This window comes from Muscardinus avellanarius, assembly GCF_963383645.1.
Source record: "Muscardinus avellanarius genome assembly, chromosome: 1".
Classification (NCBI taxonomy): Eukaryota; Metazoa; Chordata; class Mammalia; order Rodentia; family Gliridae; genus Muscardinus; species Muscardinus avellanarius.
In genome coordinates this window covers 36932378-36950729 of record NC_137786.1, presented here as the reverse complement: position 1 = coordinate 36950729, position 18352 = coordinate 36932378, and the positions used below count along the sequence as shown (strand labels likewise).

At 37.9% G+C, this 18352-nt stretch overlaps 1 protein-coding gene across 1 annotated transcript in view; it reads left to right on the top strand.

Annotated features, from left to right (window-relative positions):
• OXCT1 (3-oxoacid CoA-transferase 1) overlaps window positions 1-18352 on the top strand; it is a gene marked incomplete at both ends in the record, with an annotated part of 153483 nt that overhangs the window by 132491 nt on the left and 2640 nt on the right. The window contains 2 exons of the mRNA XM_080715878.1: window positions 1763-1843; window positions 8345-8446. Coding sequence (XP_080572004.1) covers window positions 1763-1843; window positions 8345-8446 — 183 coding nt within the window. The remainder of the gene's footprint in view (window positions 1-1762; window positions 1844-8344; window positions 8447-18352) is intronic.

The following is an 18352-nucleotide window of genomic DNA, read 5'->3' as shown; positions in this document are numbered from 1 at the left end:
TGGTCTTGAACCTGCCGTCCTATCTCAGCATCCCAAGTACTGAGATCGTAGGTTTGCACCACGATGCCTGGCTTGTCCTTTTAATTATTATTATTATTATTATTATTATTATTATTATTATTATTTTGAATCTCTCTAAGATTCTCAATAGACTTCCTCTTTTTCTTCATTCACTGATTCGTTCATGCATTCACTCAAAACCTATTGAATGTCTTTTATAGCTTGCACTGGCTTGAGTTCACTAAAAACCTTTAAATCACTACTGCATTACAGAGTTGGAAGGTCATCACAAGAATGAAGGTCTCAATTAAACCCAGTTATCTGCAGTTCATTGTCTCTCAATGTATACTTGGCCTGACCCTAGTTTAGGGAGAGAAATAAACTCTGTAGCAAATAAATGGGGAAAAAAAAATCTAAAGATGATGGTGATGTCATGTAGTGTGTTTATATCCAAAATGAAGCAATACTAGAATTTTGCCATTCTTAAAAAAAGACCCAGAAATGGGCTCAGTTAGCATCCTGACTCAAAGGAAATATTTATTTAAGTTCCTGGTGCTTGGTACTTAAAAGGGAGCTGAATCATCATTAGAAGAAAATGATTGAAGGGTCAGATCTTCAGAGCTACCCTTTCTACTGCGCTCCATGAATGTGCCTGAAGGGCTCCTCTACCTTAGGGATAGAGAACAAATCTGGGGGAGGGAATTGATGAGGAAAAACCTGGTTTCCCCTGTGAATCTCTCTTTTATGCATGAAGAAGAAGTACCATGGCTAAAAGAAACAGAAAAATGTGTGAGGTCTGCTCACACATATGGGAGAATTGATAGAGGGGACTCGGTGGGTAGGAATGGGGTTAGTAAAACAATTGAGTGCTCAATTGCCACGGGCCCTGGATTCAATCCCCAGAGGGAAGGAAGGAAGGAAGGAGAAGAAGGAAGGAAAGAAAGGGAGAAGGGAAGAGAAAAAAGGAAGATGGAAACAGTATTGTATAATATTTTAAAATGTAGACATCAGAAGAAAACATATATAGAGTTAGAGAATAAAATGTTAAAAAATGGCTGGGCGTGATGGTGCACGCTTATAATCTCCACCCTTGGGAGGCAGAGACAGTAGGACCGCGCAGGTTCGAAACCAGCCGCGCGCACTGGCTTAGGAGACCCTGTTTCCAAATAAAAATGTAAAAATAGGTCTGGGAGTGTAGCCCGGAGGTAGAAGGGCTTCCAGGAACCCCAGTACCACACACACACAAAAAAAATGTTAAAAAATGAAATCAATTCCTGTTGAGAAGGAAAGCAAGGCACTCTCGTTTTCTGTGTATATATTGTGGCTTTACAAATCAAATTAAATGTGTTTTGAAGGGGAACTTAAGCATTTGTGTTCTGTGCCTGTCCTATCCTTGGCGTATAGCTGCTCATGTTTTGCAAAGAGACCGTTTCCTGGGAGTAAAAAATACGTTAGATACTGGAAGTGAAATTTTACATCAGATGACACAAGGACTGAGGCTCAAGAGGTCAAATTTATAGCACAGTAAACCCAAATAAATCATTTATGCCTCTGGATATTCATTTAGCATCCTTCCTAAATTATTTTAGGGACAGATGCTGTCTCCAGAAAGTGGAAGCATAACTGTGCAAAGATTTTGAAACAGCCTGTTCCTCAGGAGACAGTTCCTCTGAGAGTTTCTATTTGTCCTATAGTCACACCAATTCAAATAAGAATTGCTCCGTAAGTACTTGTTTTGATGTTTCTTCTTTCTTTAAAACAGGGAAACGCACATAAAATCATGGAGAAATGTACATTACCACTGACTGGAAAGCAATGTGTCAACCGTATCATTACGGAAAAGGTAGAGTGCCGTTTTCTTTTTATTCACTCTAGTTAATCTACCATGTTGTTTTATTTAGATGCATTTTTAGAATTTTTTATTGCCTTCTGAAAGTTTATTATGTCAGTAGCCATGGGATTAATTTAGTTTGTGGGTAGAATGAGTAGGAAAATTCATCAATTTAATGTTGCCAGATATAAAATTTTTCATGCACAACTCTCTGGAAATATACATACACATACAAAATTGTATTACTGTCCTTGGTAACTGACAGTATATCATCGAGAAGAGTGTTATTGAACCTTATGCTTTAACTAGTAAGATGTTGAGCTAGATTATAAAGACAAAGTTAAGAGTATATGTATTGTTCCTACTTTGATCTTTTGCCTTCCCGAATCACAAGTAAAAATTGTTGTTGTTTATTTCTTTGTTTATAGGATACCCAATCAAAATTGAATTTTAGTCATTTGGGCACAAACTGCAGCGTAGGCACCGTAGTGAACCAAGCAACGGATTCTGTTTCTTGCATATTTTCTGCCCTTTTATAAAAAGGGACTTCATGGCCTTTCTAGACTTTTCTCAGTGTTGGCCCGTGATGTAAGTGAAAACTGCCTAGGTCTGAAAAGCATTGCAGACAGCTGTTCACCATCACTTTTTTGTCCTTGATTTGAACTTAGGATGTTGGAATATCCTAATTCCTGTAAGTCAGCTGGGAAGGAGGTGCTTCCTTGATTCACTATCTTAATGAAACCACAAAACAGAATGATCTATCAAGGTTTTTTGTGGTTTTTTTTCTTTTATCTCAAAACTGTTGCACCTTTTGCCAACAGCCATAAAAATCTATCTTGCATTGGTCTGGCTCACTGACCCTCCATGGGGTGTGGGAAGAAGCTCAGGCCTTGGAAGTAGGTTAGGTTTATGATACTTTACAGAAGCTACATTTTAAGGAAGGTTTTATCCAATGGTGGTTTTCCCAAGTTCATGTGGAGTTCCATAAAGGTGACTTACAGAGAATTAAGTACATAAAAGGGCAGGATATTTTATCTCACCATTTATTCTTGGTGTTATTGCCATTTCTTGAATCTCTCCAAAACTCTGGACAGAGCTTGTTGAGGGGATCATTGTTTTGGAGATACAGGCAAATCAGCCCTTGATCCTGTTTTTTTAATGAAGCAGTATTCCTGCTAAGGATCATTGTAGTCACCTTCTTTCTTGATCTAAGCTTCCCTTCTCTCAGTTAAGCGCTCTCTCTCCTCTTTGCCCTTCTCCATGTGAATTCTGCCCTTGTTCCTACCAACTTAAAGCTTCTACCTGCAGAACTCTGACTCCACTCTCCATCCCTCCAATTCTTCACATCCTTTAAGCCTTGTGCAATCTCCCTCATCACAGAAAGGATTCGTACCGTCTTAGCGCATAAAGGTTTTATCCTCAGAGAGGCCTAACATTCACTTTGGTTCTTACCATCTAATTCCTACATTTTCATATAGCATGACTTATAGTTATTTATGTTTACTACCATTTGAAAAGAAGGCTTTTATACCCTGTCTAGTCATCAACGTTGTTTTATTTATTCATTCACTTACTAAGCAATTTTTGAGTATTTTCTTTGAACCAGACTGTTTCTAGCAGTGGGATCTAGGGAGAGGGAGGGTACAGTCAAAAAGTACATTTAAGACTCAGACATCAAACTTCCAGCATCACCAGCAGTTAAGAGTGAGAAACACTACACAGGCCACTGTAGAGGTGTGCAACAGGAGCTAAGAAAGAAACCTTTTGGAAAGCTGCCCAGATAGCCTGGGCAGCAGTACCAAGGAGAGCTTTTATGTCATAGGTACCATGACCAGCTTTTGACATGTTTTACAAGGCATTGCACCATTTGTATCTTTCTTTCTCAAGTTTTAGATTCTTTTATTCTGCCTTGTCATTCTCCCACTTCAGATATACAAAAATGCTGGGAGCTATGGTGCATTCTCCCCTGGATTATGTTCTTGTGGGACTTGGCACATCCTGCCTCTCTTGCTGAGCATCCTTCTCAATCCACCCATCTTGTTAATTCTTGCTTATCTTTTATCTCAGCTATATATTTCTTTTTTCAGGGGAAACAATTCTCCCAAGTCTTCTGCATGTGTTCCTGAGTCCCTGTACTTATCCTAACTTTAGCACTGACAACAGTATCAACATAACCCCTAAAGCTTTGCCTGTCTCACTCCCCAGTGTTCATCCAACACTTAGCATGGTGCCGGATCCACACTCCAGAAATACTCATCAAGTAAATGTGCCATACTTTTCTTGCTGAGAAAACCATTAGATTGAATTGGGAGTCTTGAAAGACAAATAGGAGCCTTATATTTTAGAAGAAAACCAAAGAGGCCCTTCCAGGCAAAAGGAAGAAAACATGCAAAGTCACGGAGCAGCTATGAAAACATGGCCTCTGCAAGGACTTGCAAGTAGAACAGCTTGGAACAAGGGCACACATAGCCAAATTCTGCAGGTTCAGGTAGAGATAAAGTGAGGGGCCAAGTCACAGAGGGGTGTCACGCCTTGTTAAAAATGCTTTGGGAAGGGAGGAGGGGAAAGTGAGGTGGGATATAAAGGGAAGTAGGCAAAATCCGGTGTGCATGTATGTTTTTAACACATGGGACCTCACTATTATGTATAATTGCAATGCATCAATAAATTTTTTGTGGTAATGGGGATTGAACCCAGGGCAGTCTACTTCCAAGCTACACCCCCAGCCCTTTTTATTATCATTATTTTTTTAAACAGGGTTTTGCTATGCTGCTAAGAATCTTGCTACTTGCTGAGACTTTCATCAAACCTGTGATACTTTTGTTTCAGCCTCCCAAGTACTAGGGTTATAAGCATGCACCACCACAAAAACGAAACAAGTTAAAAATATGTCTTGTTTTTATCAGGAAGGGGATGGGGGGAGTTTTCTATGATTTTTTTTAATAGTTGGAGATACAATTGATTATATTTGCATTAGAAAAATCACTGTGGCTTTTATGTAGAGTAGGGGTAGAAGAGATGAGACAAAGTCTGGTTTAAGGATCCATCAGTGGTATGAGAAGAAATGTGAAGGTCCTAAACCACAGAGTAGCAGGAGAGATTTGAAAGCAGTTGAGGAAATGGTCACAACCTAATTTGATGATGATTGGACACATTTTATAAGTTTTCTGGCTGGAGAGAATGGTTGACCTGTTGTATCTGTAACAAAGCCCAGGGCTGTGGGAGGGGAAAGTACAAGAAAACAAGAGGAAGAACAAAAATAGATTCCATAGACATTTGTTCTCAATTTAATATTCGGGAGAACATCTAGCCAGAGATTTTGATGAACACTTGGAGATTTAGATCTAGAGCTCATAGGAGAAGTCAGTATAGGAACAAACTTGTGGGGGTAATTAGCATATGAGAATAATTGGAACCTAAACTATAGATGGCATCATATTGAAAAAAGGGGTAAAGTCAAGATCATCTAAGTCCGGGACTTTGGATCCCACAAGCAGAAAACTGAGGGTTTGCCACCGTGGCATTGTACATAGCAGTTGCTCCACAGATAGGTGCTGGATGGGCGAAAGAGAATACAGAGCCATCCAGGGCAGTGACTATATCCCGCCGGCCAGTGGCTGGTAGAGGACTACAATTCCATTCTCAGCTCTAAGAAAGGTTCTAATAGTTGCTTTTTGAAGGAGATCGTGGAGAAAACTATAACCTTGGTCCTTTTCTTTTTCTTTCTTTTTTTTTTTTTTGGTACTGGGGGTGGAACCCAGAGGCTTTCTACCTCCAGGCTATACTCCCAGGCCTTTTTTATATTTTATTTGGAAACAGGGTCTCACTAAGTTGCTGAAAGCCTCACTAAGTAGCTGAGGCTGGCTTCAAACCTGTGTGATCCTCCTGTCTCAGCCTCCCAAGCGCGGGGCTTACAAGCGTGCGCCACCATGCCCGGCAACCTTGGTCCTTTTCTGCTGCTAGGACAGGGTTATGAAAGATGCCTTCCTCACCAGCACATGGGCTATGACTGTCTTTTCCACATGCAGTTATTATAATGGTGGTAAAGTAATTAGCTTACTTCTCTATAAGACAAAGTTTCAGTATTATTCTTTTTTAAACACATTTTTAAAAATTTTTTATTGGTACATTGTAGTCATACATCTTAGTGGAATACAACATGGTAGAGGCATACATGCATACATCACCCAATTAGCCCTTACCCAATTCTCGCTCCATTTCCTCCCTGCTCCCTCCTTCAGAGAGAAACTTTATAATGTACATTAATAAACATATCAAAGTATTATTCTTGATAGGTGAATAATTTATTATAGTTTTTGGCTTTAGTCTTCCTTTTTTTTTATCAAGTTTTTCCTATGCCTTACACCACTAAATGGAAATCTTCCTACATATTTCAAAAGTAAGTTTTCTTTTTAAAAATAATAGATGAGTGGCTTTCAATATATGATCTTGGGAGCTAGTTAGGGTTTGTTGAAGATATTAATAAAAGGGTCCTTTTTAAACAATAAGTCTATTTTCTGTAGATTTTACCTCCTTATATTCTTCTTCTTCCTAAACAATTTTCTTCTTCCTAAATAAGTTCTGTGCTTGATCTTAACATAATCTAAAGGTTCTTTTTTCTTATTTGTTCTATTTTTTTTTATAAATTTACAGTTATTCATATTGCAGGGAAAAGTCAATAAGTTGAATAGTACTCCAGATACATTTTCTACGCAGGAAAAGTGTTCATTTTTCTAAAAAATGACATTTTAGATGAAGCAAGTTAATGGGATATATACACATTTCTCAATTGCCATTTTCCCCCTTGGAACACACATTTCTGCTAATAATAGTTTTTTTTAGGGGGAAGGCACATAAAAATATGTGGACAAAAGGATAGTTTGGTAAAATAGTTCCTTTTAAATGTAAACCATTTTTTTGTGGTAAAATCAAATAGGTTATCAAGCAAACAGGGAATGCAAGAATCTCTGGTCCAGGGAAGGTTTGCCTCTGGGGATAAGTGTCAGTCAAGTAGAGATGCTAATCATTTCAGGGATTGGGCTTGATTTCTTACAGAAATTATGAGTTAAGCTAAGGAGGAGTAAGGACTTGCTTAGACAGTGTCCCTCCTTTGTCCCAGCCACTGTCCTTGAGGCGTGTTTTTTTTTTTAATTATATTTGTACTACATTGCAATCTTTGGTGGTTTTTTATGTTACACACCTGTAGATGCAGTTACATTCACCAAGAGTACTCAGCTGTTGAACAGCAGAGTAGAAATTCTAGTCCTGCTCAAAAGGTGACATTCTTTTTTTTCTACAGGATGTTGTGTGTCTTGATATTAGATTCCTAGCCATGTGCATATTTAAAAATAAAGTTCAGGGTTTGTTTAACTTGGAAAGTAGTCAGAAATGAAGATTCCAAGCCTGCAAATAATGGCTGCATTTAAGTTAAATCCAGAGAAGAAACATCTGTAAAGCATAACATTCAGGTCTAAGAGGGAACTAACCATAGAAGTTAGAAGGGGGAGTAGTGTCTGTTACACAGGAGAATGGAAGAAGTATAGGTAAAGGTCCCAGGAAGCATGTTGGGGTCTTAGGGTAAGAGCCTCCCATCAGTAGACAACCAGCCTTGAGACATGTGAAGCTCTTGCCCTGGAAGTATCTAAGCAGAGTTCAGGAACATTTCAGAAGACTTCTGAAGAATGCTCGGGGGTGGAAGGTTGTATCAAGTGCCTTGGTAGGTCCCTTCCACTGAGGTCAACTGTAGCAATGGACACTACCATTATCTGGGACTTTGGACCAGAGTGTTAGATGGGATGTAGAAGTTGCAGTTGGCCTTTCCTGCCGGGCTTACCTTAAGTATGAGCATCATCACCATTCTGTTTACATGTCAGAGGGATTTTCCTCTTGAGACCTAGATATATGTTCTTGGAACTATAAAGGGAGAGTTTCGGCACTCAACAGTTTAATAGTTACCTGGCCCAGGTACTTGGTTTTTCAGGGCCAGGATAGCTATCTTTTATATTATTTTTAGGCACTTGAAGTACCTTCTTTTGCTTCCTGTATTCTTTACCTAGCAGCATTTGTCAACTTTTCTTTTAAACCATTCTGTCCTATCTCCTTTCACACATCCCCTGCCCCTTCCCTTCCTTTCTTTATTTCTCTCTTTCTTCAAATTGTTACTGATCAGCTTTTTGACATTTCACCAAGTGTTAGGTTTGGGTTATAATAATAAGTTCTACCAACAGTCAACAGCTTAGTTGTCTTTCTGGCACCAACAGTGTTCCCACAACTCATTGCTGATGAGAGAGTTGGCATTCCTTTATGATAGTCTTTATATAATTCCTTTGATATTGATAGTTGATATTTTATATTGATATATTGATAGTTGATATTTTTCCACTACTAATTGTCAGAATCTTTTGTCCTGCATCTTGTCCCTCTTTTTAAGAACTTGTGGCATTACTTGTTTTGTACTTTAAAATACAAAAATTATGATGGAAGTTGTCACTGTCACTATCTTGACTCCCACAGGCCGTATTTGACGTGGACAAGAAGAAAGGGCTGACTCTGATTGAGCTCTGGGAAGGCCTGACAGTGGACGACATACAAAAGAGCACTGGGTGTGATTTTGCAGTAAGTATTTCTGCAAGCAAATCCTTCCTCCTGTGCTCTACCGCAGGCTCCGTGAATGAGTGTTTATAGGACACGAACCATTAATTTGTGATCATTTTGGGAGCTGACCTTTGCAGTGCACAGCAGTGGAAGGAGGGTGCCTCCAGATGAGAGCAGGTGGGAGCAGGAGCTGCACTCTGACTCATGGGCCAGGGCTCAGGAGTCAGAAGTAGAAGAGGGAGGAGCCACCAGGAGTTGCTGGAAACAGAGGTGACCTTGGACTCCCAGCTGCTTTCTGTGAAGTCCTGGCGTTCCTCTGCACTTGGAGTATATGTGTGAACTGTGACTGAACTTGATTCACTCAAAACTGTGAGCCACACATGGAGAAATGATACTTTCTTATCTATACATCCATCTGTGATAGGACGACTCGGTTCATTTAAAGTTAAACCTAAAGTAAAATTGATATGTTTCTATGATAATGAAGGAAAGGTTGGATTTGCAGATACTTTAAAAAAAGCAATCTGCTAATTAAAATTAAATGTAATTATAATGAGACAAAAATACATTAATCAATATGTTGCATGTAACCATCCTGGAGAAATGAATTTAACAAAAAATATTTGAGAAGTCATGCATAGATTTCATATATAACTTCCTGTATACTCCATGCTTGGCTTTTACCTATCAGTACGTAACAAATTTTTTAAAAACAATTTTGTTGCACAATTCATTATCCATGTTAAGTGTTCCTGGTATTATACTAAGGTCTTTGCTTATTAACCTTTTCTGAATTTTCCCTTTAAAAGAAAGAAGTCTCCCAGTAATACCTTGTTTGAAAAGCACATCTTTAATTACCTTTCCAATATCCTCTGGCGAGGAAAGGCAAATTTGTTTATAGTTTTAACTATTTGGGATTTCTTACAGAGTAATAAAAGCAAATAATTCTTAATCAGCTTTACTTTTTTTTTATTCTATGCAAAAGAGTTAATTTCTGTGCCAGGTAATATTTTAAGATTTATGCAATATTCAATTTTCTGACGCAAAAGAATATATAGTGAAAGATCCTAGTTATTTAGTTTTTAGTTTATTCATGCAGTTAAATCAAGAATGAAAAACATGAATTCTACACTGAAACAGGCAGATCGCAGGTTTGAGGCCAGCCCAGAAACTTAATGAGTCCCTGTTTCAAAAAATAAAAATAAAAAGAACTGAGGGTGCAGATTAGAGGTAAAATGCCCCTGGGTCAACTCCCAGTACCATTAAAAAAAAAATTAAGTCTTAGTGTTTTTTCATTGTTTTTATATGTAAAAGGTACTAGTTCCCAAATTTTCATTATTAAAAATACCTGTCTTCTATTTTATATTCCAGTACTGTTCTCTCTTTTATTATTTTTAATTAATAAATAAAATTATATGTTTATGGAATACCATTTGATATTTCAATACATATATTATTGTATAATGTTCAAATCAAGGAAATATCACTTTTTATTTAATTATAGTAGAATCATTCAAAAGACTTTCTTCTAACTTTTTGGAATAAAGAATACATCATTATTATCTATAGTCATTCTACTGTGCACTGATGCACCAGAACCTCTTACTCCCATCCAAACATAACTTAGTACCCATTGATCAGTCTCCTTTATCTCCTTCCTCAGTATTCTCTTCAGCTTCTGGGAACCGTTGTCCTACTCTCAGCCTGTATGAGATAACTTTTTTTTGTTCCACTCATTAGTGAGATCAGATCTTAAATTATATGTCTTTCTATGCCTAACTTATTTTGTTTGGCATAATGATCTACAGTTCTATTCATGTCTCTGATGACGGGATTTCATCCATTTTGAGGCTGACTTCACCTGTTGATGAACACTTAGGTTGCTTCCATTTCTTGGCTATTGTGAATGGTGCTGAAGTGAACATGGAGTAGAGATGTCTCTTCAACATACTGATTTCATTTACTTTGTATATATACCTAGTAGTGGAATTGCTGGATTATATGGTAGTTCTATTTTTCATTTTTTGAGGAATCGCCATACTGTTTCCTTAATTGCTGTGCTAAAGCCACCAGGAGTGTCCCTTTTCTCTTCATGCGTCCCAGCATTTGTCATCTTTTTTCTTTTTACTCTTGGTCTTAGCTAAGGGGAGAAATGGTATCTCTTGTCTTTTTTATAATAGCTTGTATAAATATATAGTGAGGTGATATCTCATTGTGGTTTTGATTTGCATTTTTTCAATGAATAATGAATGAACATTTCTTTCATGTACCTCCTAACCATTTACATGCTTTTAGAGAGACATCTCATTAGATATACAGCCCATTTTAATTTGAGGGGTTTTGCTCTTGAGTTGAATTTCTTATATATTCTAGATGTCAACCCTTTGTCATATATAAAGTTTTATTTTCTCCCACTCTGTAAGTTTCTCCCATTCTCTTGTTATGGTTTGGATGTGGATGTCCCTTAGAAAAGTTCAACTGTTGGCAATGCAACAATATTGACAGGTGACACAGTTGAGTCATGAGTGCTGGCCTCATCAGTGAGTCAGTCTCCTCATGGATTAATATATGAATGTATTTATTGAGCAGTAATGCTGGGCAAGGCAGGGCATGGCTAGGGAAGGTAGGGCACTGTGGGCATGGCCTTCGGGACTCTGTCTGTCCCACAGTCCTTCCTCTGTTTCTCTCTTTGCTTCTAGCCACCATGAGTTGAGCAACTTTGCTTCACCACCCCCTTCTACCATGATGTTTCTGACTTGGAGCCAGCTAGCCATGGACTGAAAATCAGAAACAGTGAGCCCAAATAAATCTTTTCTCCTCTAAGTTGTTCTTGTCAGGCATTTTAGTTACACCAATGAAAAACTGACACCCTCCCCCTTTTTTTTACCCTTCTCTCCCTTTTTCCCCAATCACTTTCTTTTTCTTCAGTAGCTTCCCTTCATCTTTCATCTTGTCTTTTTTTTTCTTCTAGATTCTACCTATGAAAGAAAATATATGATACTTGTTGCTTCTTAGTCTGGCCTATTTTGCTAAGCATGATGATCTTAGTTATGTTGTTCTTTGCGCTCAAGATGGATTTTACTATTTGGGGTTCTATATGATTTGAAGATTTTTAAAAATTCTATAAATAATTGTCTCTGGTATGTTGACAAAGATTGCACTGACATTTTAACAATATTTTTTCTTTCAGTTTATGAATACAAGATGTTCTTTTTATCTTTTTCAATTTCTTTTATTAATGTTTTATTGTAGAGAGCTTCACATTTATGGCTGAATTTATTCCTAGGTATTTTTCCCCTTTTTGGAGCTATTGGAAATGGGATTGCTTTTTTGATTTCTTTTTTAGATAGTTTACTATTTGAATAGAACAATGCTATTAATTTTCACATGTTGACTTTTTTATCCTTCATCTTTGCCAAATCATTTATTTATTTTAATAGTTTCAGTTTTTTAGGAGTTTTTTGGGTTTTCTATATATGAGATCATGTCATCTACAAACAGTGACAGTTTGGTTACCTTCTTTCCAGTTTAGATGCTCCTTGTTTTTTGCTCTTGCCTGATTGCTTTAGCTACGACATCCAATAGTATGTTAAATAAAAGTGGTATAAGTGGGCATCCTGTCTTGTTCCAGATTTAAAAAGAAAGCCTTTTCCCTCCATTCAGTATGATGTTAGCTGTTAGCTTATTGTAGACAGCCTTTATTATGTTGAGGAACATTTCTTCTATACCTCATTTCTTCAGCAATTTTATCATGGAGGGACATTGAATAATATTGAATGCCTTTTCTCCATATGGCCTGGGGTAGGCCCAGAGACCTCATCTGCAGGCACTGGCCCAAGAACAAGGGGGCATTAGTATCTGCACAGTGGTAGGCTTCAGCAGCCTGTCACTGAGTTCCAAGACATAGTCCTGTGCTTACTTCCCTACCCTATCTACTAGTGGGTGGAGTCTTGCTCTTCTCCGTACTGCCCACAGTTGAGAAGAGGTGGTAGAAGAGGTGCATCGGCCACCTGGAAAATAAGGGTCCAGAGGCTCAGTCTGAAGATGCTTGTCTAGGTGTCGTGGGCCTCTGCCAAACACTGGGTTTCACTATGGCGGGCCTGGTACTGGTTTCAAGTCTAAGGCCTGGGCTTAATTTCCTCTCTCTTCACCAAGTAGAAGCATCTCTCTCCATGTAGTGCTTCTTAAAGTTGGGGAAGCCGAAACACGGGCAACTCTTTCCTTCCAACCTTCTTCAATACATCGTATGTATTATTATTATACTAACATCACTGTGGTGTCTCACCTGGCTTCCTTAGCTCTTGTGAAGGTAGTTTGGTATGTGAGTGGTGATTTGAATTGGTTTCTGTGTGGGAAGAGATCACTGGAGTGTGCCGCCATTTCCCTCCCACTGCTGCCTTATCTTTTAACAGAAATATGCAATCTTGTTTCCTCCAAATTAGGCTATTGAGATGAAATATTAAGGCATATGTCCATATTGTCATAAAAATTTAAAGGTGTGGTATGAGCTGAATCATCCAGGCCAAAGAACCCACATTTGAGAGCCTGGTGATCAGTGGCATTGCTTTAGACCCTGACAGATGCAATCACATATAATAGTGTTCTCTGTAAGGCTAGGGACTGGTGTGATTTGGTTAATAAAAAGCATAACAGCTGGGTTATCAGTAAGGATATATTTAATAATAAAAGCACACTGAGGATAATGTTTCTTTTTTGATAATTCAAAAGATATTCCATATAGTTTTCTCCAAAGATGCGCTTAGCACTGCATAGGTAGCATTATTCTATGTATGACTATTACCAGTTAGTGTTTCTCTTTGAGGACTGGAGGTATAGGTCAGTGGTAGGGCTTGTTCTTAGTTTGAACAAGGCCCTGGGCTCAATCCTAGAACACACCCCAAAAAAGAAGTCTATTTGAGTAAAAACATAGTAACTCTACTTTCTTTTTTTTTTTATTTTTATTTTTTTTTATTTTATTTTTTTAAATTTTATTTTATTGGTGCACTGTATTCATACATCATAGTGGGATACAAACTTTTGTAGACATACATGCACACATCGCCCAGTCAGCCCCCACCCGATCCCCACCCCATTCTCTCCCCATCCCTCCTTCCCAGGCTTGGCTTAGTGGTTGACATCTAGTATTATAGCAATTTATCCAAAATTAAAAATGATAATCTCACATAACAGTTTCATTTGTCTGATACCAAGCGTTTGATGATTTAAAGATAGCATTTCAATATTTCTTTTTGCTTTCTTTCTTACTAGAGCATATTTTTTTCTGTTTTTTTAGGTGAAACTATCATATATTTATATATTTATTTTTCAGAAAAAAATCGATCCTAATATGAAATATGAATTCTAGATACCCAAAACGATCTTGAAAAAGAACAAAGCTAGCAGATATATATTTTCTGATTTCAAACCATATAAAGCTACAATAATTGAAACAGTGTAGTACTGTTCTAAAGGCAGATATATAGACCATTGGAGTTAAATACAAGCCTAGAGCTAAATTCTTCCCTATATTGTCAAGTTATTTTTGACAAGGTTTCCACGAACATTTGGTGGTGGAAATAATAATCTTTTAACTAAATATTGTTGAAAAATAATAATTACATGGAAAAGAATAAAATTGGACCTTTACCTAATCCCATATACAAGTATTAACTCAAAATAGATAAAAGACCTAAATATAAATCTTAAGACTATAAACTTTTAGGAGAAAATCTGGGTCATAAAACCTCACAACATTGAAATTGGCAGTGATTTCTTGGATATGATTTCAATGGCACAGGCAACAGAAGAATATACAAACTCCCTAAAAAATAAAAGAAAATATTGTATATCCAAAGACAATCTAAACAGAGTTAAAAGTTACTAATAGAATTGGATAAAATATTTCCAAATGCTATATCTGAAGGTATATTAATATTCCAACTAGAAATCCTAAAAATTAACAACAATAAAGGAAAACAATACAACTTAGAGATAGGTAAAAGACTAACATAAATAATGAATCTCCACAGATAACCAATCTTAGTTGTCTGTTGGATGGAAACTCTTGTTTCTCTGGTTCTGGTGAGTGTTACCTATTTCTTCTTTGTAGTTAATCTCTTTGAGTATTTTCTCTAGCGCTGGTTTTGAAGACATAAATTCCTTCAGTCTCTGTTTGTCATGGAAGCTTCTTATTTCTCCATCTAATTTGATAGAAAGTTTTGCTGGATAGGAAATTTTTGGCTGGAAGTTGTTTTCTTTCAGAGTTTGGAATATGTTACTCCAAGCCCTTCTGGCTCTCATGACTTGGTTTGGGAAGTCTGGAGTGATTCTAATTGGTTTGCCTCTGAATGTCACTTGGCCCTTTGTTTTTGTTGCCTTTAAGATTCTCTGCTTGGCTTCCACATTGGTCATTTTGACAATTATATGGCGTGGGGATCCTCTTCTCCGATCCTGTCTAAAGGGAGTTCTATAAGTTTCCTGGATCTGTGTATCAACCTCTTGCTCTATATTTGGAAAATTTTCTGCTATTACTTCCTTGAAGAGATTGTTGATCCCTTTGGTATCACTTTCTTTTCCCTCCTCTATTCCAATTATTCTTAGGTTAGCTCTCTTAAGATGGGCCCATATTTCTTCAATGTCAGATTCCTGCTGTTGGATATTTTTTTCTAGATTAGAAACTATGCATTCATTTTTGGATTGCTCATCTTCTAAGAGCAAGATTCTGTTCCCCATGTGGTCTAATCGGTTGTTTGTGCTTTGAATTGAGGCCTTTACTTCATTAATTGCATCCTTTATCTCTTTTTGGCTCTCTCTGAGTTCTTTTCGAAGCACCTCTATTATTTCTACAGTTATTTTCCTGATTTGATCTTCTAGAAATCTCTGATTTTCTGTTTTATCAGGTTCTGATGTTGTGGGGTTGTGCACATTCATTACTCCAGTGTTATTCCTCTTTCCCATGATTTCGGAGGTTTGTGCCTTCTCTGGGTTCTTCCCTTGGGTCACTATGGCTTCACTTAAGGTGCTCTGGATCTCGAGTCTGTATTATCTCAGACCCCACTACTCCTTTACTGGGTTGTATCACAGAGTCTCCGACACAGGGAGTCGATAGAGGCTGCTTTAAACTATGGGGGGTGCCAGGTTGCACGTTCTCCTATGGTGTGAAATCTCTGCCACCACCACTCCCTCACTGGGTCAAGTCCCAGGAGGCCCAATACTGCGATTTCTCCTCTGTGGCCCGCAATTTGACTCACTGTTCTTGAGTACGCAGATGTAGCTGTACTGGACTCGGTGAATTCACTGCTGCTGCCGCCGCCGGTGGCAATATGGCGCCTCTGCCACGCCCTCGGCCATGAGGCTGGCGTATTTTTTCTTCTCTGGTTTTGATTTCCACTCTGAATCCCTGCAGCGTGTGCTGAGCTCCGCCACTGGGATCTTTAAATGCTGTCTGCGCCAAAAGATCCCGCCTGGCTGTTCTGTAGCGGCTCACCTGGCTTGCTGTAGCCGTCCGTTGAGTTCGCCGCTGCCGCCGGCAGTATGGCGCTGCTGCCGCGTCCTCGGGCGCGTGTGTCTCCTCTGTGGCCCTGAGCTCTGTTCTCAGTCCACTTTCTCTCTGGAGCCTGGTGGTTTTTTTTTGTTTTTCTGGTGATGGTGTTTTCTGGCTATGAAAGGCGCTCTTTTTGTGGTAATGGAGATTGGTTGTTAGCGGGACTCTTAAGCCCCGCTTTTTTCGGTGGCCATCTTCCCGGAAGTCTCTTCCGTAACTCTACTTTCAATGTGTGATGGACAGTGGATATTCTAAAAGGAAATGATTTAGCCAAGTTATTATCTAATAAAGAAAAAAAGGTAAAAGCCTAGTGCATAGAAGCTTGAAAATGCATTGATGAAAGGCCTTCATATGTACAGATATGAGTAAATTATACTGAATGTGAACACTAGCACTTAATTCTCTGTTTCACAGTGGCCATCCTCATTGGGTGGGACAACATTTGTTTTTTGCTTTGACTTGCATTTCTGTGGTGATTAGTGATGTTCAGCAGGTTTATATACACTTGCTGGCCATTTATGTATCATCTTTGGAAGCTGCTTATTTAGTTGTTCTTGTTTTGTGTTATAGTGTTAAGGGTTGAACCTAGGGCCTCGTGCATGTTAGGCAGGTGCTCTCCACCTAAGCTATACCCCTACCCCTAACTGCCCATTATTTAACCTTTTTTGTTGTTTGTAAATTGTAGACAAGTGTTACATATTCTGGATGCTAATCCTTTTGTCTGGTACATGATTTGAAATATTTCCTCCCACCCCATAAATTGTTTTTCCACTCCACTGAGTGTTTCCTTTGAAACACAGAAGTCTTTAAGTTTGACAAAGTTCTTCTAGCTTTCTTTGTATGCTTCTAGCACCTATAATTCTTACTGTTAGAGTCCCTTGCCTTTTTTTCTCTCATTACCCTCACATTGTGAAAGAAGTCTTTTCCCTAAATATTTATCAAGTAATAATTCAATTTTCAAGACTCACGATATTGTGCATCCCCTTTTATTAAAGCTATGACAAGCTAATGAAAGTGTCAGATTCCTTCATTTTAGTCTATAATTACATCATTCACTGTGCCACCAACTTGGTAGGCCAAAATAGAAAGAGAAATGAGAGGTGATATCCCACCACTTAAATTCCATTATCTCTAAAATATCTTTTTGCAGTAAATAATGGATTCAACTGATTATTCACTTCTTTTCTGGCCAGTGCTTAGTTATATAAAATAAGTTTTCTTTACCTTAAAAAAGATCTGCAGACATTTTTGAGACAAAATTTTTTCTACTTTCTTTGCGTCTTTCTTTCTTTCTTTTTTTTTTTTTTTGTGGTCCTGGGGGTGGGACCCAGGGGCTTTTCTACCTCCAGGCTATACTACCAGACTTATTTTATACTTTATTTGGAAACAGGGTCTCACTAAATTGCTGAGAGCCTCACTCAGTAACTGAGGCTGGCTTCAAACCTGTGCGATCCTCCTGTCTCAGCCTCCCAAGCATTGGGATTACAAGTGTGCGCCACCACATCGGCTCTGTTTTATTAAAATAAGTTCAACACTTTTCTGAACATCATGTGGTATAAACTTCCAGTTATCATTATGTCATCTATTACTATTTATGTATTTTTATGGTACTGCATATCCAACCCAGGACCTCAGGCATGCTAGGGAAGTACTCTACCACTGAGCTATGTTCCTAATTTCATCTATCATTATTTATTAAACACCCAATATATGTCATGTACCAAGCTATGAAATGTGAAAAATAAAAATAGAACTAATTAGTACAGTTCTCAATCCCAAGGGTCTTGATCTTACTCTCTAGCCAAGAACAGACTTAAACCACCAGTGGCAAAATAAAAGTAAGAACATTTCTTATTTATATTCTTGCAGTGGAATCTGAAATAAGCCAGTTGCAGACATTCTTTGCCAAATTCAATAAATTTATGCTCTCAATATCTATTATGAACTGGCATTACACCAGAATTAAACAGTACACTCTTGGGATGTCGATCGGCTAGAAAGACAAATTATTGGCTTATCTTCTTCACTTGAATTATATTGTCTTGTGTTTAGTCTGTAGATCACATTGGCAGGGTAATATGCTTTGCCTTGCATGGTCTTACAGTATTGATGAGACTGTGGGAGAGCAGAATGAGAAATGGTGGTTTAGTAGATATTTTTATTATAAAAGATAAGCCAAGTCAGTCTGAAAAAAGCTTCTTTTCCAATAAAAGTCAATTTGCACACTGAGGATATGGATGATATCCTCGACACAACAAGAAAAAATATCAGATGTTTAGTATGAAAAATTAAGGTGTTCAGTTTACTTTTAAAGGAAGCAGCTATTGGAAATTATGTTTCAAAAAAGAAGAATTTTATTTTACTTAATTATTTCCACAGATGCT